Genomic DNA, 26,303 nt, shown 5'->3' on the forward strand with positions numbered 1-26,303 from the left:
ATTACGTTTTTTCTGTATGCCACAACAGCAGCAAGGATTTTATTTTATTTTATTAGCTAAGAATTGGAAGAGTGAAGATTTACCTACAGTGGATGAATGGCAGATGAAGATGATTGAATTTATGGAACTGGCCAAACTGACTGGGAGACTTCGTGACCAGAGGGAGGAGTCGTTGGAAGAAGATTGGAAGAAATTTAAACTTTATTTAAGAAATAATTGCAATATTGGAAATGTTTAAGATAAGATTTGGAAGTACAGGGAAGTTGTAGAGGAGGATTTGTAGAGGTATTTTAGTATATTAAGATTTAGATATAAGGGTAAAATAAGAATTGAATGTTGTTAAAGAATTAATATGAGGTGCATTTTTGCTAGTTACGGTAAAAATAAGATTGAAATATGATATAGAAATTGGTAAGTTAAGGTAATAATAAGATGATTGAAGTATGATATAGAAATTACTAAGGATGATATACAATGAAAAGCAGAAAGGAGGGACTTGAGGAAGTCAACAATGTTAGGATACAGGAGTGATAAATATGGTTGTGGTTTTTTTTTCTTTTTGTATTTTATATTTTTGTGTTCTATGTGATTTTTTTGTACTCTTGTATTTTTGTGTTTTATATGTTTTTTCTCAGTTTTATAAAATCAAAAATATATTGGGGGGGGGAAACAACACTGAGGAATTTCTAGCCTTCTCAATGGCTGTATGTAGTAGGAGAGAGAGTGCTAGTAAGGGAGGGGAGGAGGGAGGATTAGATAAGAGTGTGGAATGTGGGGGTGGGCAGGACTTGTTGCCTTCACTTCTTCTTTTTTCAATGGGCATTTGCTTTTAAAACAGTCCTCTCCTGTCAAGTATCTGTAAACCGGGGAGCCGGGGGGGGGGGAGAAAGAGAGACTATGGAAAGGGGAAAAGATTATATAAATACTGTGTGGGTTGGGGATGTACTGCTTTGCTGAGTGCCCCCCCCCTTCCCTCCCTCTCTTCTTCTTTTCCTCCCTGTGCTGAAACTCATACAGTATTTTCTAGCCGTTTTTTGGTGGGGAAGTGGGGTTGGAAACCTGGCAGGCTCTTAGATGAGGAAGAATGGGGAGCAGGGAGGCTGTTGTTTTAAAGGACAAGGGCGGGCATTTCAACCAGCTACAAGCACTCTGTACTGTGCTAAAGGGAAGCACCTTCGTGCTTCAGCTCTAGAAAGCATTTTCCAGAAGTTGTTGAGAGATTGGAGAGAGAGGCGGAGATATCGAGGCAGGCAGAGCCAGTGAGATGGAACTATAGAGAGGAGAGCGGAGAGATCAAGGCAGGCAGAGTCAGCAAGAGGGAACCGAGCACGCTTCTTCGCGTTCATACGGCCGCTGCCGTTTTTGAGCTCCCCCCACCGTATGCTGAGACTGCAGATTCTTGTACCAGGCGTATAAGACGGCCCCCCCAACTTTTGAAAAGATTTTCCTGGGTTCAAAAGCCGTCTTATACGCCGGAATATACGGTAAATAATAAATTGTTGATGTTTATGAATAAAGAATTGTAAATAATACAGAGTGATAGCCAACTAAGTCATACTCAGATGTACTTTAAGGCAACTGATTTTCATGGGTCTACTCTGAGTATCACTACTACTGGCTGTCACGCATAGCACCCGGATAAGTACGCACCTTTGGTGTAATAAGGAAGTACTGAGAAGTGCTCGCTTTGCAAGCCGTTTCAACCACCACATCAAAGACTCTCCTTTCATTAACTGGGTCCATCCCCTGCAAAAGAAATAAACATGTTAACATTTTCTCTCCTGCTAATGAATACAGTATACCCTTTCATGTGCTGGCATATGTACCTGATTAATTTCATCCACCACTCTGAAGGGGCATCTGTTGAGTTCCTGCAAAGCCATAAGGTACAGCATCGTCGAAACACTTCTCTCCCCTCCACTTTGATGGTGTGGAGTCAGTTCATGAAGTTGGGTGCTACTGCGAAACTTGACTCTAATCCGAATCCCGTATTTGTCATATTCCTCCTGTCATAACAGGATAGCAGTGTTAAGAGATCCAAGTTGGCACAAAGTCATGTACAATAAAGAACATTATTGTTAATGCCAGTCTGGAAACAAAACAGTTTATACTTTCCAAGAAAGCCTGCTACTACCTTCCAATAATTGTTTCAAAAGTGACAATATGAGAAAACAACCGGGTATTCCTTATTCTTTAATATAGGTGTGAAGATTCAGATATCCAGATGGAGAGATTTCATCTCAATCTTAGACAAAATACAACACTGATAATCATACCTCGTTTTCTGTATGTAGGTCTACTTCCCCGGCACACTGCATGGAACTAAAAAAGCCGCTGAACTTTTCATTAATTTGCTCAACTAGCTGTTTCAAAGGGTTTAGCCACTTTTCCTTAGCCTAAAAAGAAGAAAAAAACACACTCATGTTAAGAGGAGCAATTTTACAGCAGATACACATCTTTGTACTTTGTACATCTTTAAAACTTTAATCAGGGGGTTAAAGTTTTAAATATGCTATTTATTAATAGTGTCCCTAAACACCGTCTGACATATGGGTTAGAAGGTGCATGTGCACCAATGCTCTGCGCCAGTTGTGATCCAGGGACTGGGGATGGGGGTGGGGGAAATGAAGAGGCTACACTGCCAGTTGTCATCCCCCTGTGGAAAACAAGAGCGCCAGGCAGAGGCTGTGCTGTGTTGACACTAGACCTGTGCACTGAATGCCAGCATGTGCAGGGTGTGCATGAATGGGTATCCTCATCATCAAGTTGTCTTGGTTGCTGAAAGCCCCTGTGCAGGTCAAACACAAAGTATGCTCCTATCAACTTCACTCCCATTGGCCACACAGACCTGCTGGTGTGCATAAAGCCACCCCACTGCACATGGAAACTACTCAGTGGCAACCGGATGCTATGTGCTATCCATGCTACCATGGATGGGTGCCAGGACTGTGCTGCCATGCTATGGCTTGTTTTGTTGTTTTGTTGTTGCAGTGGGGTGTGGATCAGGGCGTTCCACAAGTCCTTAGTCCTGTGCTCCAGCTGGCTGTACCTTGGCTTGTGAGTTCCTTGCCTCCATGTACCACTGCCATTCACATAGCTCTTGGAAGGATGGATCTGTAGACTGCACTTATTATGATGGTTTATTAGAAGGCTAACAGCTATTTATACATTCCCCTACATTATAATGCCTTATGGAGTGAAAATAATGGCAATAATAACCAATACAGATAATACCTGTGAAATATTCTGCCTATAGTCATCCAATTCTTTTTTCTTCTCCTCCAGCTCCACTGTCATCTGTGCTATTTCTTCTGTCCTTTTGTTACATTCTTCAACAACCTGGCAGGAAGACACGACTCTCTTTAAAAGGTGACATCTTCCAAATGGACAATACAGATGTTTTACAATCCAAATCCAAAGAAAGAAAACTACAAGGCCCATTACTAGTTGAAATAGAAACCATACACAGAACCTGGTTACACATTCACAATACAAAATACATTTCTAGCTCAAGTGAAAAGAACATGAGGCAACACTGGACTTCTAACTGGGAGAATCTCAAACATTCAATAGCAGCACAGCTGTTTATTTAAAGCTGGATCGGCCTCCATCCAATATAAAAATGGGTGGGTGCAGGGCCTGCCTTTTAAGTGCAAAGGGAGCCTTTCCTCAGCTCCCCACAGTACATCACCAGAGACAAGGGAGGGCTTGGGAAGAGGCATTAACCAAACCAGTCTCATCATTATCATCAACTGTACTTTGAGCCAAAGCTAATTCTCTCCCCCCTCCCCCCTGCAATCGCTGTTTTTTTCTTTCCTCTTTTTAAAAAATCAGTAGCAGCACAGAACATAGTGGTCTCTGAGAAAAAAGGCTATTTAGAATTCTAATAGATTCAGAATATGGCATTTTACAACACATTGTTCCTGCTGCTTAGCTTATTGTTGTTGTTATTACTAAGCAACGTAGTACTGTACAGTGTGGGAGTTAAATACTGGGGATACATACTGAAGCGCTGAGGCCTGTGAAACAGGAAGCTCTTGATTTCTCCTCATTCAGCAAAGCGTCAATTTCATCCAGTGTGTTTGGAAGAGAAAGGAATGCCTAAAAGAAAGGACCTTTGTATCAATGCCAAGGACCCTGCAAAAACCTCTATTAGGATTTGAATAGAAATAGTTCCTTCAAATATATTGAAGCTCTGCTTTTACTCAAGTGGCCTCTTCCCCAATTAAAGATGCCACAGCAGACTAACGCCAGCTGCCCTGTATCACCATCTCCAGGGACCCACAGATGTGCTTGCCAACTCACCTCTGCCAAGTGTATTTTTGGTTCCTTCTCTGGAATGCCCCACCCTTCTATAGCAAGTCTTGAAAGCACTGAAGCTCAACATGATACAAACATCCCCACATGATACAAACATGGGAAGGAAAAGTGGAAGCTTAACCTCATGGTTACGCTGGGGCCACAAGGTGGTCCAAGCACCTCTGAAGCTCGGTTGTAACCTTGGAGCCAAGTTCCCAACCATGCAGGGACAGTCTTTCACTCCCTGTCCCATGGCTCAAACAAAAAACTACAGTCGTACCTCACAAGTCAAACGCCTTGCAAGTCCAATGTTTTGGCTCCCGATCGCTCTGTGAACGCTCTTTGGAACCCAGCAGGGCAGCGGGCGCCCAGAAGGCCACGATTCTTCTGAGGACCGCGAGGGAAACAGTAGGCAGAGGGGTGGGGGGAGCGTGTGTGTGTGTGTGTGTGTGTGTGCGACGCCTGCTTGCTGCTAGTCGCGGGGGGGAGCGTAGGGGGGGAGGAAAAGGAAGCAGCCTCCTCCTCGCGCAGTGAGGCGCTTGTCCGTCCGGGAGCGGTGGTTGGCAGGGGGGGGGAGAGCGCACGCGTGTGTGTGCGTCCAGTCTCTGTGTCCAAGGGGCACATGCGCAGTAGCGCGGACACAGGGACACAGGGACTGGATGCAGAGACACTTGCACATAATTATATAGGATGCTGGGTCTTTGTAATCACAATCCTTTTCTAAGTGCTCACAGATCTACTGTTCAATTATCTGTTCTAGGTCATTTCCTGGTATTGATGTCAAGCTCACCAGTTGGTAGTTACCTGGGTCTTCTTTGCCCCACTTTTTGAAGATGGGGCACAAATATTTGTCCGCCTCCAGTCTGCAGGAACCTCACCTGTTCTCCAAGAATGCACGCAGATCATAGACAATGTCTTTGAGGTTATATCTGCAAGCTCCTTTAGTACCCTGGAGATTTGAATTCATTTAAACTAGCTTGGGCTGCAGCTCCCTCCCTCCATCATTTATTCTGTTATCACCAGGTTGGACACTGCTTTCCCTTTGGGTGAAGGCAGAGGCAAAGTAGGTGTCGAGCAGTTCCATCTCCTGTCGCCCAATAGCATTTCTCTGTCTTCTCATACAAAGGACTTGTTCTTCCTCTTGCTTTGGAAATAGCCAAAGAAACCTTTTTAAAATTATTTTTGACCTCTCTTACAAGCCTGAACTCATTCTGAGCTTTAGACAGCCTGACCTCCCCCCTACAACTGTTGGCTACTTGTGATTTCCCCTTTCTTCCATTTCTTACACATGCCCTTAATTCTCAGCTCATCTGTAAGCTCCTTATGCAGCCACACTGGTTTCCTGAGATGCCTCACACTTTTCCTTCATGTTGGAATTGTCTGCATTTGGGTCTTCGGCATTTGTCCTTTAAGGAACTCCCATCCATCTTGGACTCCATTCTCTTTGAGAATTTCTGACCATGGGATCACACCCAGTAGCTGCTTAAGCTTTTTGAAACTGGCCTTCTTGAAGTCCAGAGTGCATGTCCAACTACACTCAGCATTCCCTTGCCTCTGTATCATGAAAACCAGGAGGACATTATTACTTTATTATTTATTGTTATTTGTTAAATTTCTATATCACCCTTCATCCAAAGGTCACAGGACAACTTACAATATAAAAATACATGCCATAAAACTAGCAAAAACAGTAACTTCTCCCCCACAGTATTTTTATTTATTAAATTTTCAGTTGCAGAAAGTACTTCCTTGCTTGCACTGCACTGGTGAATTAACTTCAATTCCTCTTGAGAGCGGAGAACAAATATTGGCCATATTTGACACAATACATTGCCAAAAACATTTACTGCAGAATCAGGTTCTGAATCATGATAGAATACCAGATACCAGAATGACTGGGTTAAAGAAAAAACCATTCCCTGTACCGCACAAAATATACTTAATTGATTAGTTACTCTTCATGATCACTTCCTCCCAAGTTTCCGAGTACTTCCGCTTTGTCGATTAGTTCCTACCTGCATACACACGAAAGCTCATACCTATGACAAACTTAGTTGGTCTCTAAGGTGCTACTGGAAGGATTTTTTAAGTTTGTTTTTTCAGTTCCTCCCTGTTAGTGAGGACCAGCTCCAAGGTAGGTGATCCATTTGTTGCTTCTTCCACCTTCTGGGAAATAAAATTGTCAGTGAGGCAACGCAGGAATTTGTCAGACCTCTTGGCAGAGCTTGAGTTCCAACAGATACTGGGGAAGCTGAAGTCTCCCATGACTACTGTATCTCTCCTTTTTGAGCATTGGGTAATCTGCTCTAGAAAGGCACCACCCAAGTCTTCAGTCTGGCTTGGCGGTCTATAGCAGACCCCACAGTAATGTCACTGTTGTTTCTCTCCTACCATTTTTAGCCATAGACTTTCAATCTGCTTTTCATGCTCCAGGTCATGGATTTTTTCACAAGTGTACACATCCTTTACATATAATGCTACTTGTCCTCCCTTCCTGTTTGGTCCATTCTTTTTGATGGACCAATTCGCCATGAGTCTCATGCCACCAGGTTTCAGTAATGCCTACCAGGACATATTTACCATCCCTTATTAAAAGCTCCCATTCGTCTTGCTTGTTTCCCATACTCTCTGCATTTGTGTAGACAACTTAAACGACGAGTCATTTCTTCCAGCTGCTTCCTTATTGTAGTTTCTTGCCCTTTAGCAGGTTTCTGGAGCACCAGCTCAGTTTCCTGTGCATCAATGAAGCTATTATCCCCAGTACCATGTGTTCTGTCGTTTGTAATGTTTTCTCCCTTTCTCTCAAGATCTAGTTTAAAGCTCCCGTGATCAGGCTCACAAAACTCTTAGCAACTACATTCTTGCCAACCGCTTTGAGGTGCAGCCCAACTCTTGCCAGACATCCTTCCGCAAGAAAGCGGAGGCCATGATCCAAGAAGCCACACCCTTTCTGACTACACCTGAGCAGCCAGTAGTTTACCTCCAGTTTTTTCCTCTTGCTTCTTGGGCCACAACCTTCAACAGGAAGGAGTGATGAAAAGAACACATATGCCCCAAGGCTCTTCGGCTTCCTGCCCAGAATCTCATAGTCCCTAGCTATACCACTGGAGGCTGTGTGTGGCAGCATTGACATGAATTTGAAGGAAGGGGGCTTGATAAGACTGGGCAACTTCTCAGTCAAATCTTTGCACCTGGAAGACAGCACACCTCCCAGGACATCCTGCTTCCTCCACACACTACTGCCTCCGTCCCCCTCAGTAGGGAGTCACCTCCCACCTCCACGTCTCTTCCTCCTCTGAGTAGCAGGAATCATTCTGTGGGCTGTGCCTTGTGTTCTAAGGTCTGCAACAGCCCAATAATCCCCCCTTCCACAACACATTTTAAAATGGTATTGGATGTTAATAAGCCAAAGGCCTGGTTAAAGAGGAATGTTTCCGCCTGGCGCCTAAAGTTGTATGATAATGGTGCCAGCTGAACCTCCCTGGGGAGAGCATTCCACAAATGGGGAGCCACTGTAGAAAAGGCCCCATTCTCATGTTGCCACCCTCTGGACCTCTTGTGGAGGAGGCACACAAAGAAAGGCCTCAGAGGATGATCTCAGGGTCCTGGTAGGTTGATATGGGGAGAGCCGGTCCTTGAGGTATTGCACTGCTGAGCCGTTAAGGCTTTATAGGTTAAAACCAGCACTTTGAATTGGGCCTGGAAACTGGTAACTAGTGCAGTCTATATTGTTTCACATAAACTGCTTAGAGCTTTCTGGCAATTAAGCAGTACTTAAATTCTGTTTAATAAATAAAATAAATCATTATAATAAAGGAAGCCTTGTTGGGAATTACATCAATGATTGATAATCTGCTCTTTATTTTAACTGTAACTAATATTTATAGATATGAAGATGATCCAAAATTTTCTGAGATTGTAAAATATTTATTCTGGTACAATCAAACCTCGGTTCCTAAATGCCTCCATTGTTGTACATTTTGGCTTCCAAACGCCAAAAACCCGGAAGTAACTGCTTCGGTTTTCAAACGATTTTCGGAAGCTGAACATGCTATGCGACTTCAGTTTTGAATTCTGTATTGAGGCTTCCGCTTTCAGTTTTTGGTTTTTGAACGTTTCAGAAGTCGAATGGTCTTCCGGAACAGATTACGTTCGAAAACCGAGGTTCCACTGTGCAATAGTTAATGTATATAAACTGATTAATAATAATGAACGTGATTCATTAAATAGGCAACCAGTATTCATAATTATTAATGAATTTATAATCATGAATACTATATACTAAACTATATTAGAAATCTATTACAGTACAGTCATACCTCAGGTTGCAAACATGACCCGTGCGGGAGGTACGTTCGCAACCCGCAGCATTCGCAACCCGCAGCGCCGCATCTGCACATGACGTGATTCGGTACTTCTGCGCATGCGCGAGCACCGAAACCCGGAAGTAACCTGTTCCATTACTTCTGGGTTCAACGCAGTCCGCAACCCGAAAACCCACAGCATTCGTAACCTGAGGTATGAATGTATGGCAATATTCCATACAATTAAATATGCTATGTTACTGACAGCATGCGGAGAGGGGGGAAAGGTTTCTACAAGCCAAGGGACTCAAGGCTATGCTTTGCCCAGGGTTACCTCTTTATGCCTTGCCATGTCTTAATTTGCTCACCAATTTAAACATTCGGTGTTACAAACTTAGATAAAGTTCTCTATTGGATCAAAATTTTGAAGTGTCAGGGAGGATTTAAAATTTACAGCGTGCTGTGCGTTGAAGGAGAATTACATGAAAATGATGGATCAGTGGTATTTAACACCTGTAAAATTAGCAAGGATTTCTAGAACTGCTTCAAATGTTTGTAGGAAATGTAAGGAGAAGGAAAGCACGTTCTACCACATGTGGTAGGCGTGCAAGATAACAACCATTCTGGGAAATGATTTACAATTAGTTGAAAAAAATGTTTAAAATAACATTTGGGGGAAAACCAGAAGCTTTTCTAATAGGTCTTTTAAGTGCAGAGATTCCGAAGGAGCAGAAACGACTATTTCCTTTCTCTGGGGCCGTGTCCAGAAAGTGGTGTTGGGGGATGAGTGTTCAGACCCTTGGGCTCTCACTTGTGGGGTGCCTCAGGGTTCCATTCTCTCCCCCATGCTTTTTAATATCTATATGAAGCCGCTGGGAGAGATCGTCAGGGGGTTTGGGCTGGGTGTTCATCAGTATGCAGATGACACACAGCTCTACCTCTCTTTTAAATCAGAACCAGTGAAGGCGGTGAAGGTCCTGTGTGAGTGCCTGGAGGCGGTTGGAGGATGGATGGTGGCTAACAGATTGAGGTTGAATCCTGACGAGACAGAAGTACTATTTTGGGGGGACAGGAGGGTGTGGGAGACTCCCCGGTCCTGAATGGGGTAACTGTGCCCCTGAAGGACCAGGTGCACAGCCTGGGAGTCATTTTGGATTCACAGCTGTCCATGGAGGCACAGGTCAATTCTGTGTCCAGGGCAGCTGTTTATCAGCTCCATCTGGTACGCAACCTGCCCGCAGACTGTCTTGCCACAGTGGTGCATGCTCTAGTTATCTCCCGCTTGGATTACTGCAATGCGCTCGATGTGGGGCTACCTTTGAAGGTGACCTGGAAACTGCAATTAATCCAGAATGCGGCAGCCAGATTGGTGACTGGGAGCGGCCGCCAGGACCACATAACACCGGTCCTGAGAGATCTACACTGGCTCCCAGTACGTTTCCGAGCACAATTCAAAGTGTTGGTGCTGACTGTTAAAGCCCTAAACGGCCTCGGTCCAGTATACCTGAAGGAGCGTCTCCACCCCCATTGTTCAGCCCGGACACTGAGTTCCAGCGCCGAGGGTCTTCTGGTGGTTCCCTCATTGCGAGAAGTGAGGTTACAGGGAACCAGACAGAGGGCCTTCTCGGTAGTGGCACCGGCCCTGTGGAACGCCCTCAAGATGTCAAGGAAATAAGCAGCTATCCTATTTTTAATCCTGCCAACCTAGCAGTTCGAAAGCACATTTAAAAAAATGCAAGTAGATAAATAGGAACCGCTACAGCGGGAAGGTAAACGGCGTTTCCATGTGCTGCTCTGGTTTGCCAGAAGCGGCTTTGTCATGCTGGCCACATGACCTGGAAGCTATATGCCGGCTCCCTCGGCCAATAATGCGAGATGAGCACCCAACCCCAGAGTCGGTCACGGCTAGACCTAATGGTCAGGGGTCCCTTTACCTTTACCTATTTTTAAAAGATATCTGAAGGCAGCCCTGTTTAGGGAAGTTTTTAATATTTAATGCTCTATTGTTTTAACACTCGATTGGGAGCCGCCCAGAGTGGCTGGGGAGACTCAGCCAGATGGGCGGGGTAATAATAATAATAATAATAATAATAATAATAATAATAATAATAGTAATAGTAATAATATATTTATGTACGTGACGACAGCAGTGCGAATATTACCGGCCCAGAGATGGAAAGACGATAAAGTTCTGACCAGAGACGAATGGCTGATGAAGATGATAGACTACGCCGAAATGGCGAAACTGACCGGGAAAATCAGAAACCAGAAAGAGAAGAACTTTAAGAAGGAATGGGGAAAATTTGCAATGTACTTAAGAGAACACTGTAAACAACTAAAAACTTTAGCAGGATTTGAGTAATGCTTGTACTGTAATATACAAAGAAGTATAGTAAAAATGGATTTGTTAAACAAATAGAGAAAATAAGGGAGACAGTTGGGGGGGAAAGATTGATAATGGTAACCATGGAAGGGCGGAGGGGAGTCGAAGGATTCAGGGAATCCTAAAAGATGATGTTGATGTATAATGTTTGAATTCAAATTAGTTATGGAAAACTCAGTATTTTTTTTAAAAAAAAGCTAAGTTTTTGAAGTGTATTCAAATTTATAGTAATATGAGGTGGACTGATGATTTTATACACATATTCCTATTTATTTTCTTTAACCGTTCTAAAAGATAAAGGCCAGGAAGCATGCACTTTCGGAACAGAGCAGAAATGGTCCTCTGTGATTGTGCAACGGTTTCCATCAACACCAGAGAGCTCCGCCTGGGGTTTAGTCTGTGTGAGTGTCTGCGTGTCAGTCCTCTGTTGTGGCACTTACATTGCTGAAATGTTCTGGAATACTTTGATCTGGACGAAGGTTGCAAGCTTGCATAGCTTTCCTCATTAAACCTTTACAGTTCTCCAAGAGTGTACGTCTCCTTTCATCCAGCTCCAAAAGCTGCTGCTGTAATAGACAGAAGGGGGATGACATTAACATTAGGAAGAACTTCCTGACAGTAAGAGCTGTTTGGCAGTGGAATTTACTGCCAAGGAGTGTGGTGGAGTCTCCTCCTTTGGAGGTCTTTAAGCAGAGGCTTGACAGGCATATGTCAAGTATGCTTTGGTGGTGTTTCCTGCTTGGCAGGGGGTTGGACTGGATGGCCCTTGTGGTCTCTTCCAACTCTATGATTCTATAACGACAGTATTATTATTTTCATGGAAAACTCAGCTAAACGTTGACCAGAGCAAGGCCTTGAGAATTTGTGATCCACCAACCCAGTAGACTTAACAGGCCATCCAGGAGCAAAATACACTTTCCCAAAATAAAGGATGCCTTATATGGGCTCCTTTGGGAGCAAGGGCAAGCTATAAATTCAATAAATAATTAATTACTCTGAAAAGCTAAAAATGGAGCCACAAGTAGAAAGGGTCCAGGGGGAACACCAACCAGGTGCGGAAGCGAGGGCAGCTCCATCCAGCTCATCCCTGTGGAGTCTGCAGCTGCCATCAAGACTGAGGGAAGAACCATGTGGCAGGATCTGCCTTCCTGGCTTGCTCTGGCCAGTGTCCACTGCTAGGGAGGACAGTGTGCCTGGGCAGCCAGAATCAGCACAGAAGAAGTGTACCTTGAAGACCTTGCGCTTCATTTTCCCTTGTGTGTTGGGCCTTTGAAGCCTGAGCAGAGGCCAGAGGGACAGTCCTACGACTGATTTTTGTAAGTGTATCTGAAGAAGTGTGCATGCACACGAAAGTTCATACCTATGACAAACTTAGTTGGTCTCTAAGGTGCTGCTGGAAGGAATTTTATTTATTTTTTGGGTTAAAGAGTGGGGCGCAAAATGCCTTAAGTAAATGCATCCTCTGTAGCATTGTAGATAAACCCTTAAATAATTTTTTCAACCTGCAAATGTTATTAAACCTACATCTCACAACCTAAAAATAATTGTATGAATTAGTCCACAAAGCTGTTTCGCACACGAACTTTTCCCACAAGATAAATTCTAGAACCATCTCAGTGGAGTAAAACACATCTATTTGGATTTCCAGCATTTATTTATTTCACGCATATGCACACAACCCAGGGTGTCCTGGCCTAGTACTTTGCAGCCTCCCAGGGATGGCAAAGCAATAGGGAAACCTGGGACAGACAGCTGCTGTGTGTACTTCAAGAGAGCAGGCCGATTTCCACAAGTCCCATCTGATCTGAACATCCGGGAACTTCAGGCATTGGCACAGAGTTTGCTTGTTTCTCTTCCCCTCCTTCCCCCCCCCCCTGCTATATCTTGTCTATGAGAACATGAAGTGGTCAAAGAGTCCAGGAAGCTCCCTTGGTGGCCTTGAGCCATTCTCTGGGTCTCAGCCTAACCTCACAGGGCTGTTGTGAAGATAAAATGGAGTAGAAGAGAACAATGGAGGCAAGGTGGATAAATCAATAGATAAATCAATAAACCTAAAGGCACAGACCAGTCTGATCTATTAATCTCTGTACAGCAAAATATTCATCCACAGAAGGTGTTTCAGAATCACAGGAGAGAGGAAAATGTCCAAGCTTCAACAGTTAGGAAGCAGCTCATAGCAAGATGAGCTGCCATTTTCCCTTTCCCCACTTGCTCCTGCTTTTACCAGCAGGTTAGCTGAGCCGCCAGAAGTGATCAGAAGCAACTGTGCTGTGAATAATGGCAGCAGGGCCATCGGCTGGGGTGGGAGGGGCCATTCAGGTCATGGAGGAACTGATGAGACACTGCCAGGCTCCAAACAGTCAAGGACAACATCAAGGTTCAGCCACTTCTCAGAAGTGGCAGGAGCTCTGGTACATGCAGCTCCCCTCCTTGTGAGCTAACAGGGTAGAGGAATAGATGCGGCTCTTCTCTGCCAAAAGGACAATTCCCTGAAGGGTAAAACATGCATCATGCTGGACTATCTAAAATAATAATGATATACTTAGTATTTAGGATCATTATTCTTTCTGCCTGTTTTCTACTATCAGTTCAGAAAGAGATATTTGGCAGAGTACAGTGGATGCCCGGGTTGCGAACGTGATCCGTGCAGGAGGCATGTTCGCAACCCGCAGCGTTCACAACGATCCAGCGTTTCTGCGCATGTGCGATTTAGCGCTTCTGCGCACTGAAATCCAGAAGTAACCCGTTCCGGTACTTCCTGGTTCGGCACGGATCACAACCTGAAAAGACGCAACCTAAAGCAGCTGTAACCCAAAGTATGACTGTATTGGTATTTCCTCATATGTCTTATTTGACTCCACTAGGAGCAAAAGGATGGGAGCCTACTGAAAAATAGTAGCCAGTGACTAACACTACCATTCAAACTGAGCTGAAAAGATTGCCACTCTAACAGTGTTCCAAAACTTTTAATTATGAAAAATAACACAGAAGGAAAACATGATTGTTGTGTTCTTAAAACTCATTCTAAAATAAATACTGCAATGTATGTTCTGAACAGTACTTGGTGCATTTTTGTCCCCAAATGTGCCACGGTACATGTTCCAAAAAATAAACGAAAAATCAATTAATCCAAACAAGACAATTATCAAGTCTCTCTCAAAACAGTTGTCAAACACAGAGGTGGCTGTGCCAATTATCTGACGAGCAGATGGGGCTAACAATCCTCCCTACTGTTCCATATGGGTCATAAACACATACAGTCATACCTCGGTTTAAGTACACTTCGGTTTGAGTACTTTCAGTTTAAGTACTCCGCTTTCCACTACTTTCAATGGGAAGGTTCACTTCAGGTTAAGTACCCTTCAGGTCAAGTACAGACTTCCGGAACCAGTTAAACCACTGAGCCTAGGGCTTGCTGATCAGAAGGTTGGCGTTTCGAATCCCTGTGACGGGGTGAGCGCCCGTTGCTTGGTCCCAGCTCCTGCCAACCTAGCGGTTCGAAAGCACGTCAAAATGCAAGTAGATAAATAGGAACCGCTACAGCGGGAAGGTAAACGGCGTTTCCATGTGCTGCTCTGGTTTGCCAGAAGCGGCTTTGTCATGCTGGCCACATGTCCTGGAAGCTATACGCCGGCTCCCTCGGCCAATAATGCGAGATGAGCGCGCAACCCCAGAGTCAGTCACGACTGGACCTAATGGTCAGGGGTCCCTTTACCTTTACCACTGTATTTGCCTCTCACATTCATTAAGAAAATTAAATAACCAAAATTGCTTAAGATAAATATTAAGAGTTCTTGATCTAAGGTGCTATTGTTTAGTCGTTTAGTCGTGTCCGAATCTTCGTGACCCCATGGACCAGAGCATGCCAGGCACTCCTGTCTTCCACTGCCTCCCACAGTTTGGTGCTTTTTTTGTTCAGGTGCTATACTGAACAAAAAAAGCACATATAATTTGCTAATGTGCATGTGTCATTTTTAAATGTGCATGCATGTTAACCAGGAAAACATACTCTAATCTAAGAGATGTTTTACTTTTCTTAATCACTGTGCCGACAGAACCCACATAATGCAGCATTTGTCTCCCACAGAAAAAGGCTGGATATTGCCTGACTGCCACTACTTGTACAATGCCTTTTTTAAAGACCATCAGCACAGCTCACTAACAAAAGAAGGTAATTGCTGCTATTAATGGTGCTCTATTTACCTGCATTTGCAGTCCTCAAAACTCAAGGATAGGCTTCCTTTAGCAGGTAAGGGAAACTACCAGGGAAATTGCTCTCCATGTCAGGGTGCGTAAAAATGATGTGAAATGCTGGTGCCCTATGTAAGCATTGTGCCTTTTCATATTATTTTGCAGATCTTGATTGAATATACCCCGTTTTCCCGAAAATAAGACATACCCGTAGCAGGATTTCTACGCGTTTCCGCAATATAAGCCATACCCCGAAAATAAGACATGGACGCAGCGCCTCCCGGCAACAGCTTACTGCCCTCAGCCATGCCACGCGGAACCCTTCCCACTGGAATAAGACACACACACCCAAAAAAAGCCACAAGACTGTCTTTTTTTTTCGGAAAAACACAGTACTCATGAACAAGGAAGCTGTCTTGCAGCAAGTAAGACCACTGAGCCCTCCTGGCAAAATGTTGGGGGCACCAATTTGCAAACGTTCTCCAAGGATTTCAGAGGGGGACTTTCTCAGTCCTACATGAAGATGCCTTTTGCAGGAAGAGCATGTCCTCTATCACAGGACAATGGCCCATCCCCTAAAGAGTATTCCATATATGAGAGTGGGTTTTCAACCTCATTCAACAAGTGTGAGAGTGCATGTCTTACCTCTGCAGCTCGTAGTTGGACAGCGCAGGCTTTATATTCAGCCTCAAGTCTGCTCTTGTGGAAAGCTGCTTTCATGTTCTGTAGAACCAAATCTGTTTTCTGTTTGTTCAAGGTCACACAACTCTGTAGAAAACAAGTATCATTTAGAAGATTTTGCTAAAAAGGGAAGCATTTATTTTTCTTCAATCTGGTGTTTACCCAGATGCAATGCCTCTTCTGTTTGATCAAACACTTGGCAGCTGAGAATAAAGTTTGCTTTTCCCAGGGTGAGTAACAATTAATTCCAACCTACCAGAATGATAGCGCAAAGCACTTTTTATTATTTACTCGCTGGCCCGGCCACGCATTACTGTGGTTCATCCCTGTGACTGCCCCCACCCTGTTCCGACCCATGACCTATTCTGCCCCCTCTTCCCCCCACCCCGGGTCATCCCTGTGATTCCCCACAGTCTGTCCCAACCAATGACCTATTCTGTCCCGTTCCCCCCTCCCAGCTCTCAGGCGTAGCCTGCCTTGTTCTAGAGGCAGCGGAAGCAACTGGGGTAGGGGTTGCGATGTCGGGTGAAGCGGCAACAGGGGCGGCCCGGCGCTTGTGGTGTCGGCAGCCAGTCTGTCTCTCGGGCGCAGCCTTTGGGGTGCGGCCTGCATCGGAGGTGGGCTCGAGGCGCCGGTGGTGGTAACTTTGGGGGTGTGGCCTGCGTCGGCCGTTGGGGGGGGTGCAGTCTGCGTCGGAGGTGGGCTCGAGGCGTCGGTGGTGGGAGGTGGGCTCGAGGCGGCCATTGGGGTGCGACTGCAGAGGAGGGGGTGGATGGGTTGTGCTGGTGAATGGATATGCCTTCTGTTCCTTTAACGTCCACTGGAGGTGCAGTACCAGTGTAGTCGCTGGTAGAGGGGGCTGTTTTGCAACCTCTCCTGTTCCTTTTCCCCCCAGCATGCACTTTAGGGTGAGTTGTGAGTTCTGGAACATGGGGTTTTACGTGGCCCAGGTGTGACATCTTTCTTCTGAATTGCATAAGATACCTCGCTTATTCGTTTGGGATGTTGTGTCAAAATTTGAACGGAATCGGTGAAGTAGTTTCTGAGAAAGGTTGGAAGTCACACACATACACCTTACCTTTTACATTTATATATATGTATACTAGCTGGCCCTGCCACGCGTTGCTGTGGCTAATCCCTGTGATTGCCCCCACCCTGTCCTGATACATGATCTATTCTGTTTGTCGTCGTCGTCCCGCCCCCCCCCCCCCCGTCGGCTTATCCCTGTGAATCCCCCAACTCATAGCTGCCAAGTTTTCCCTTTTCTCGCGAAAAAGCCTATTCCGCATAAGGGAAAATCCCTTTAAAAAAGGGATAACTTGGCAGCTATGCCCCAACTCCCTCTTCCCGGTAAGCCCCACCCAGGGGAGGTGTGGTTCCCTGGGTGATCCTGGTATTTGGGGGTGGGAGGGGCGGGTTGAGGAAAGGTGAGGGTCCTTGGGTGGTGTTGGTATTTGGGGGGGTGGGAGGGGCGGGTTGAGGAGAGGTGAGGTTCCTTGGGGGGTCTTGGTATTGTTTGGGGAGCGTATTGTGGGTGGAGGGTATTGGGGGTAGAGGGTTGTAGTGGGGGTTTGTGGTGGGGCGGGATTCCAAGGGGGTGTGTCCATGAGGGTCATGGGTATTTGATTGTGGAGAGGCGTGTGGAGGGTGCAAGTCCGTGGAGGGTGGGGGTGTGGAGTGGGTTTGATGGGGGAGGGGGTCACGGGAGTTAGTTTGGAGAGGGCTAGGGCTGTTGTGGAGGCTGCCTGGTCCGTGGGGATGGTGTTATTGGCGACGGCGGAATCAGTGGGGTGGGGTTGGATTGGTGTGATCTCCGGGGCAGGGGTGGGTCCCGGGAGGCAGCAGGATCGGCGGGGGTGTGATCTGTGGGGTGTGGGGTTGCTCAGGGGGGTCGCGGGGTGGGGGTGGGATCCGTGGGGTGTGTGGAGTGGGCTTGGTTGGGGGGAGGGGTCGCTGTGGAGGGGCTTGGTCGGGTGGAGGGGGTCGCTGGTACGTGATCTCCTGGGCGGGCGCGGGTCCCTGGGGAGCGGCCTGGTCTCGGATGCGCGATCTCCGAGGCAGGCTTGGTTCCCCGAGGAGCGGCTGGGTCTCGGGGCGGTTTGTTCTCTGTTGGCGGCGTGGTCTCCGGGGCATGAGGGATTGTGGGAGTATGTTTGTCCGTTGTTCGTTGAATGTCCACTGGAGGGTGCAGGGTTTTTTTACCACAAATCCAGGTTTTTACCTGTGTTAGGTGTGTCAGCTGGTCAGTGTAAGTGCATGATTACCTGCTCACATGTGACTCTGAGGTTGTGGCCAAATTTCAGGACAATCGGGTAAGTGATTGTGGGAGGAAAGTGGGGAATAACACACACACACACACACACACACACATATATATATATATATATATAATTAAAATTTATATCCCACCCATCACCTTGTAAAATACTTATGAGTGGGCATTTTTGTAGACTATTCCTTTGGAACATTTGCACTGTCATGTATCAGGCTCATAACAGCATTGATGTTAATTGGACTCCTTGAGAAATAAAATGTTCAATACATCTATCGATTAGGTCTTCGTTTTGGGGAAGGGGGAGTTCATCATTATTTGAATAACTTCATAAAACGCCAACAATACCAATAGCAGCCTTTGAGAGATGTGTCTTTACCTTTATTAGTTGCATAAATTCTCTGACGAGTTTTACTTTCTCAGTGTTAATTTTTTTTACTGCAATATTCGCTTGCTCAGACACTTCTTCCAGGTTGACGGCCTCTTGTTCCATTTGTCTCAAACTGTGCAAGGAAGATTTAAGGGCAATGCTGTTTGAATGACTACAAAATTCCTAGTTCAACCCTATGAAGGCTAGATTTATGTTTTGACAATTAGGAGGCACAACAACTGCCTTTCAAAGTACAGAAAACCAGACTATCTTGTGCAAGCTGAAGAACTGAAAAGAGTAAAGTCTACAAAGCTTTTACAATTAATAAAAACCTAATTTTCAAAAAGGGACGCGGGTGGCGCTGTGGGTTAAACCACTGAGCCTAGGGCTTGCTGATCAGAAGGTCAGCCGTTCGAATCCCTGCGACGGGGTGAGCTCCCGTTGCTCGGTCCCAGCTCCTGCCAACCTAGCAGTTCGAAAGCACATCAAAGTGCAAGTAGATAAATAGGAACCGCTCCGGCAGGAAGGTAAAGGCATTTCCGTGCGCTGCTCTGGTTCACCAGAAGTGGCTTAGTCATGCTGGCCACATGACCAGGAAGCTATACGCCGGCTCCCTCGGCCAATAATGTGAGATGAGTGCTGCAACCTCAGAGTCGTCTGCAACTGGACCTAATGGTCAGGGGTCCCTTTACTTTTCAATAGTGCCTCTAAAACACATCTGCCCTATCATTCAATTAACAAGTTATGTCCTGACTGAAGTTAACAAGCACAGGAGAAAACAGGGATGCCTGTCATCATTATCTCAATTCTTCAAGCTAAATTCTGTCAACCCTTAACCATTTTTGGGCTCAGGGCTGAAATCTTGTTACAGGTAGGTAGCCGTGTTGGTCTGGATCGAAGTAAAATAAAAAAATTCCTTCAGTAGCACCTTAAAGACCAACTAAGTTTTTATTTTGGTATGAGCTTTCGTGTGCATGCACACTTCTTCAGATACAGTGAAATGGAAGTTTCCAGGCACTTATGTAGAGAAGGGGTGGGGAGGGGTGGGGATGGGGAGGGGGGATCACTCAGAAGGGTGGCTGAAATCTTAGCTGTCATGTTACACAAATTGCCCACCAAAGGGATAGCAGGTTCCATGAACACCAAAGGAGTTAATTATACAGCCAAAGTATAGCACTTTTAAATCTTCTTGTCTGGATGCAAAGGTCTGCAAGTGGAATTCTGCTTGCAGGGTGCTCTTTCCCATTTCCATTTCCCTATGGCAAGACCTGGAAAGCCGCTCTTGGTGGTTAGGGGGAACCTCCAGATCAGCACAGAAAATGGTGTCTGGGGCTGCAGGGGGAATTGGTGGAAGCTGAGGGTGAGCCCTTAACAGGAGACGATGTACCTTCCACTTGCACAAGATCACCTTCGGATCTAAGCCACTGATTTCAATGGGAAACTCTAAGAATATGCCGAACTCTTCCAATTTAAAATCCTAATAGATTTGAAAGTGCTTAAATTTAGCTGAATCCTGCCTAAGTATTCTTCTTCCAGGTTTTTAAGTACCAATGGGTGATTTGGTAAGTATGGGGACATTAACTTGCAAAAAAATCGCCCAACAGTTTTTTAAGAGGCACACACAGAACATCAAATTCTCAGCACATACCTTTCCTTACTTTCCCCACAATTTAATAGAATCATAGAGTTGTAGGATTGGTAGTGACCCCAGGGGTCATCTAATCCAACCCCCTGCAATGCAATATTTATATAACTTTCATAAGCCAAGTAATTAAATTCAATTGTCCACACTGCCTTCTTGTTTACAGCTGTTGTTTAAATTTCAAACTGTACAATGCACATGCGAGTACAGTCGTACCTCGGGTTGTGAACACCTCGGGTCACGCCCCGCGCGTGTGCGCAGAAGCACCGCACGCATTTGCGCATGCGCAAAGCGCGAAAATACCACTTTGCGCATGCGAAAAATGGCGTTTTCGGGTTACGAACTGCGGTCCGGAACGGATCGTGTTCGTAACCCGAGGTACCACTGTATGTACTTATGTGGTTTCCCCCTGCTACACTGTAGCAAAGAGGGCAAAGGGAACAGAACTGTCGAAGCCCTTCAAGTAAGCAAAGAAAAACTGAGGGGGACTAAGGACTTGAAGGGCAAAAATATGAATATGAATATAAATAAAATATATAATACATAAAATAAAACATAAATAAAATATTATGTAAATTCTAATGACATTTCTATTTGCCTTTTTAAAGTCTTTTAAAAAGGGTGGAAAGATTAATTGGACTTGTAGATCATTAATCCCCTATTTCCAACTTGATCTCTCATATCAATTTAATCATAGTCAGAAGTTCACAGTACTCAGAAGGATGGCAGGTTTTCCTAATGATTTAAATGGCTCCATGATCATCAATGGACTATCAAAGCAGTAACATTTCTGATCCAGGTTTGGCTCCGTGTACCGAGTGTTGTTTCTCTACATAATAAATAAATATAAAAAATAGCTATACCTGTCACTTTTCATACTAATTTTTGATTCCAATTGCTTCCTTTTGTTTTTTCTATCCAATAGCAACTTTTTCTGTTGTCTGAGGTCATTATCTCTGTGTTCCATACATTTTTGTCGTTCAGAGAAGGAAGCCATTTTAGAATCCACTAACTTCAGCTGCCTTGCAATTTCCTAAAGTAAAAAGTGCAGAAGAAAATCCCATTGCATAATGTGTTCATAGCCCTACCAAAGTTATGTGATCACTCACAGCTTTAAACCAGCCCACCACCTCATTCTACTCCCATGTTAATTTCCATGTTGAGTAAAGCAGCAATTTAACATTCAGACTAGTTACTATAAATGTCTCTGTTCTTTGCCTTTAACACCTAGGTAAAGCGACACAGCCCAGATATTTACAGTGCAATTCTAGATATATCTACTCAGATGTAAGCCCCACTGAGCTCAACAAAACTCAAATCTAGATTTGGATTGCAGCCTTAGTCTATTAAAGCTATGGTACCCTCCCGTATAAGGACGCGGGTGGCGCTGTGGCGCTGAGCCTAGGGCTTGCTGATCAGAAGGTTGGCAGTTCAAATCCCCGCGACGGGGTGAGCTCCCGCTGCTCGGTCCCAGCTCCTGCCAACCTAGCAGTTTGAAAGCACATCAAAGCGCAAGTAGATAAATAGGTATCGCTCTGGCGGGAAGGTAAACAGCGTTTCCGTGCACTGCTCTGGTTCGCCAGAAGCGGCTTAGTCATGCTGGCCACATGACCTGGAAGTTGTACGCCAGGCTCCCTCGGCCAGTAAATTGAGATGAGCGCCGCAACCCCAGAGTCGTCTGCGACTGGACCTAATGGTGAGAGGTCCCTTTCTTTACCTTTACCCTCCCATATTAACAACCTGTCAGGGCAGGTGCAATACCTGAAGCTTCAGCTGTCTGTTATAAAAATCTCTTGCATACCTCCTTAATGAAGTGCTATAAAATTATTTAGAGATTTCAGTTTTTGGAGATCAGACACTTAATACCTTAGTAAGTTGTTCATCTCTTTTGTGTTATGTACAATGTCCCCTCCCTCCATTCCTAGGCTTTAAGAACCTCAAGTAATGCCTTGCTCTGGATACAAAACAAAATTCAGAGGGAAGGCAGTGAGGAGGAGGGTTTTCTTTTCCTGCAGTGCCCCCCATGTGGAAGACTCTGCTCTGAGACTTGTACAACCAGTTTGCTAAGCCCATCTGAGAAGTATTGCTAAAACCTTTCCATTGGTTTATTTTTGCAGTTTTTACCAGTGCTTTTTTAAAAAAGTGCTTATGAGATGCCTTGAGACCCTTTCTAGCTGACTAGGGGAGCTAAATAAATAAATGGACAGTCAGTTGGTCTTCAGCAATGCTACCATCAGGGGGGTGACTCACTCAACCATAAGCTGTTAACGTACAAGTGCAACCTAAAGGATCTAGATATAGATAATAGAGAGAGGGATATGGTCACAGGCAACCATTTAAAAACGGAGTATTCCCTGCCCCACCCCCCAATGCTCACAGTGTTAATTAAATTAAGAAGGTGCACAACATTTTAAAGTCCAGGTATAAATATTCTTCTGATATTTGAAAGTGACTTTCAAGTGTCCTTAGAATTGTAGCTTTAGTGTTAAATGTGGTGAAAAACAGATATAAAACACCAGCCAAAATTGCTGACCAAAGACTTTACAGGATTAATAAGTCCCAACATTTCCAATCATGAGCTGCTGTTTTCCTAAATCATCACCATAAATCCACTTACCTTCTGTTGATTTTCCAACTGCCTTCTTTCATCTGCATCCACTGTGACAGTAAGGAACTGGGCTGGCTTCAGAGATGTATTACTGGTAATGGGCTGATTTGTGTAAGAAGACAATTTTACCACATATCTTTCTTCTGCTGTGTAGATGTTTCTCAGTCTGGTTTCCTTTATTACCTGCACACACAAAATTACCACACTACAATTATATCAACTCCAGAGGGATAGCTATTGCTATCCCTATTGTTAGTCTATTGCAACAAAAAATTCAATTTGTAGCAAATTTATTACAGCATACATTTTACTGGATTAGTCACTCACATCAGATGCATGCAGTATTAACCTAAATTGGCCTGAATGGCAGCGGGATAGCGGGAGTGGAGTTGCAGGCAGCAAGAAGAGAAGGAAATAAAGTGAAATGCAGAAACTACAGACTTTGAGATATGTTGGCGCCCCGGCGCTGAATGGTAGCCTTACCCTCTCCCCTTGCACCCTGGGTAACTTGGGGCTCCCCAGGGATCAGGATCCATTGATGCGTGACAGCAGCATACAGCTCCCAGAAACAAAGCTTTCTATCTCAGCACACTTTAAGACCTCTTCTGACTGGGAGTGTAAGAAAGAGGCTCATTTCCCCCCCTCCCTTCAAATTAAAGGCAGCTCACCAGGCCTGCTCTTCAAAGGGATGGGGGACGACGACTACTGGCCTTCTAAGACTTTGGGAGCTGAACTTCATGCAAGGTAGAAATGAAGTGATGTCTTAACTGCTGCTGATTCCACTTTTTTAGCTTGGTGTTGTGTGTGTTGCATGTACAGATGGTTTTAAGACAATTGTTTTTAGGATACTTTATCTGTTTTATATTTTATTGAGATCCAATTGATAGGAAAGCAGATTATAAATTTAAGCACAGTATTTATTATTATTTGCATTTGTTAGTTGCTTTATATATTAAAAAGTCTCCAAACAACTTTACAAGAAAAATACATACAGTTAAGTACAGTTATAAGCCAAGTTTAAAATACATTTAATACAAGATATCAAAAATGTTTATCCAACAAAACACTAAATAGTCAAAGATGAACACCACAATAGAGACTGACTTAACCACTAAAAGATTGGATTCCACAAATGGGGGTGGGGAGGGGAGTAAACACCCCTGAAGAACACCCCCTCTACATCTCCCTCCAGGCTGGGTCATGTGAGGAGGGGTGGTCTTTGGAACTGGGATTCTGAACCACATAAGGCTTTATAGGTCAAGTCAAACTCTCTAAATTGAGCCCATAAATTACAGTAATTGGTATTCAGTTCAGCCAGAATCAGTATATTGTGCTCAGACCTTCTAATCCCAGCTAATAATCTGGCTGGTGACTTCTGCAGAACCATCACCCCCCCAAAATCAAGCACCGCTCTCTCTCCACTGCTGCTGGGAAAAGAAAGAACAGAGATTACTTTCTCTGCTAATGGGGCAAAAAGACTGACCCCCCCCCATCTTGACACAGAGGGACAGCACATAGGAGAGGTGTAATTTGATTGCATGTGCTTTTATTAGCTGCTTGTTGCTCAATGTACTTTGCTAATGTGCTTATATAAGGTATGACAAGTTCATGGCCTCCTGATCTAGTGTTGCTTGCTTCTAAGGGAAATACAGCATCCTAACACCAAGAGTCTCCCTAAACACTACAGATTTCCATCTCTGTTAGTCAACATGCCTCACCCTTTCAATCATATTTCTGGTTTTCTCTGTGCCGACAGGGACCTCATGAATGTGATATCTTTCACACAGGTAACTCATCACAGGGTGGGGAGCATCAAACAACTCTCTCAAGTAAGAGAATACTCCATACCGGCTGAAGAAGGCAAGAGAGGCAGTTAAATACATTTCCCCCAACTAGTAAGATGAATAATCAATTCTCAAAGAGTGTTGGAGAAATGAATAAATATGAGCATACATATTTTAACTGAGATTAAATATTAAGATTCTGTAACATCAAAAGCCAAATTCTGCAAGCTGATGACAGGCAAAATTGAGCAAATAGAAAATGCTTATTTAATCAACAAAATTAATTTGATTCAGTATGCTGGGCATTGTGGTGAAAACAGCCAGGTCACTGCACAATTGCTTTCACATAATAACTTACACCCATTATTATAACGTAGGGTTTTGAGATAAATAGCTTAAAACTTACAACAGTTCTTCAACTGGTTTCAAAGGTCTGCTTTCAGCACAAGATTGACTTGGTGCACACACAGCATTCACTCTGAGCCTCTGGCGATCACGCACCTAAACAAGATTGCATCAATGCCAAGGGAACACTCTTAGCTGTCTTAACAGTTCTCTTGAGTAGGTAACAACAGTAACATTAGAGAGTATTTCAGAGGATCTAATTTAGAAGCACCTACAACTCCTTATCTGAAAGCCATTTCAATCAATTCAGGACAGGGTTAAGAAGGGCCTCACTTTTCTTTTTTGAATTATCTGCACCCTGTTTATTAAGTTAATTTTCCAAAAAGCCTAGCAACCATTAACTTTGTATCAGAAGAATAAAGAAACTGAATCTTCATATAGTCACTGTTATCAGGCAACAGTAGAACAGGTTTCCCCCTCTCTTGCTCAACAAGGTGACTTCTAAAAATACAACATTTAGTTGGGGGATGGAAATGCACTGGATAAAAGAAAAATTAGCAGTGCTTCATGCTACCAGTGTGGTGGGAGAGATGCAATGTTGGCAGATCAAGAGCCTACTTATTAGGCTCTTTGCTGCCTGGACTTCGATACCAATCAGTTTTTAATGCAGGAATTGGTCCTTGCCTCTCTTAGAAAGGTTTCCATATCTTCTTGGCTTTCAAAGACAAAGGCCCTCAAGTCGTTGGCTGAAATGTGATTTTCTACATATTTAGCATGCTTATGATCTTTCATATTGATCTGTGCAGAAAGAAAAACATCCAACAATTACAAACAGTGGCTGAAATTAATAGAAAAAGAACAATAAAATGCACATGAAGGCAAAGGAGCCAGTAAGATGATACTTGGGTTCTAAATAAATGGCAAGTACATTTCCAAATGTAGTTAAGGATGGATATTTGACTGAGGCTGCAAATCCTGTGCACACATATCTGGGAGCAAGTCCCACTGAATGCAATGAAGCTTACTTCTGTTTTCATCGTTGGCAAGATGTTGTTTTAGTGTAGTGTGTTTTAAATGCCTTATAATAAAATTATATATTTAAAGTATGACTTACATTAAATGGGCATCAAGAAATAAAATAAAATGAATTAAAATGTGCTCTATTCTTTAAAATGGCTCAATAGTCATTATGCTGTGGCTAATTATTATTATTATTATAGAAGTACCTTAATTCATATGTTGGGTGGTTACCCTGTGGCCCTGTCGTTATCTTTGTGGGAGAGGAGATACTGCAGTATGGTGCCATCCAGATGCACCCTGGAAACCTAGTACTGTAAGTCCCAGGTGATGTGGGAGGAGCCCAAATGAGCACTTTTTCTTGAGGGTAACTTCAAGATTAGACTACTGTAACACACTGTATGCAG

At 44.2% G+C, this 26,303-nt stretch overlaps 2 protein-coding genes across 3 annotated transcripts in view; one reads left to right on the plus strand and one right to left on the minus strand.

Moving 5' to 3' along the window:
* Positions 1-26,303, plus strand: part of KLF9 (KLF transcription factor 9) — a 619,671-nt gene that overhangs the window by 51,886 nt on the left and 541,482 nt on the right. The gene's annotated exons all lie outside the window — the stretch shown is intronic.
* SMC5 (structural maintenance of chromosomes 5) overlaps positions 1-26,303 on the minus strand; it is a 43,877-nt gene that overhangs the window by 2,288 nt on the left and 15,286 nt on the right. For both annotated transcript variants that reach the window (XM_035099570.3, XM_060280039.2), the window contains exons 11-23: positions 25,564-25,677; positions 24,941-25,035; positions 24,469-24,601; positions 22,760-22,933; positions 21,006-21,175; positions 18,510-18,633; positions 15,823-15,945; positions 11,427-11,552; positions 4,006-4,101; positions 3,235-3,339; positions 2,277-2,396; positions 1,827-2,006; positions 1,651-1,746 (exon numbers count right to left, since the gene is read on the minus strand). In XM_035099570.3, coding sequence (XP_034955461.2) covers positions 1,651-1,746; positions 1,827-2,006; positions 2,277-2,396; positions 3,235-3,339; positions 4,006-4,101; positions 11,427-11,552; positions 15,823-15,945; positions 18,510-18,633; positions 21,006-21,175; positions 22,760-22,933; positions 24,469-24,601; positions 24,941-25,035; positions 25,564-25,677 — 1,656 coding nt within the window. The remainder of the gene's footprint in view (positions 1-1,650; positions 1,747-1,826; positions 2,007-2,276; positions 2,397-3,234; positions 3,340-4,005; positions 4,102-11,426; positions 11,553-15,822; positions 15,946-18,509; positions 18,634-21,005; positions 21,176-22,759; positions 22,934-24,468; positions 24,602-24,940; positions 25,036-25,563; positions 25,678-26,303) is intronic.

This window comes from Zootoca vivipara, chromosome 10 (genome assembly GCF_965207765.1).
Source record: "Zootoca vivipara chromosome 10, rZooViv2.hap1.1, whole genome shotgun sequence".
Taxonomy (NCBI): Eukaryota; Metazoa; Chordata; class Lepidosauria; order Squamata; family Lacertidae; genus Zootoca; species Zootoca vivipara.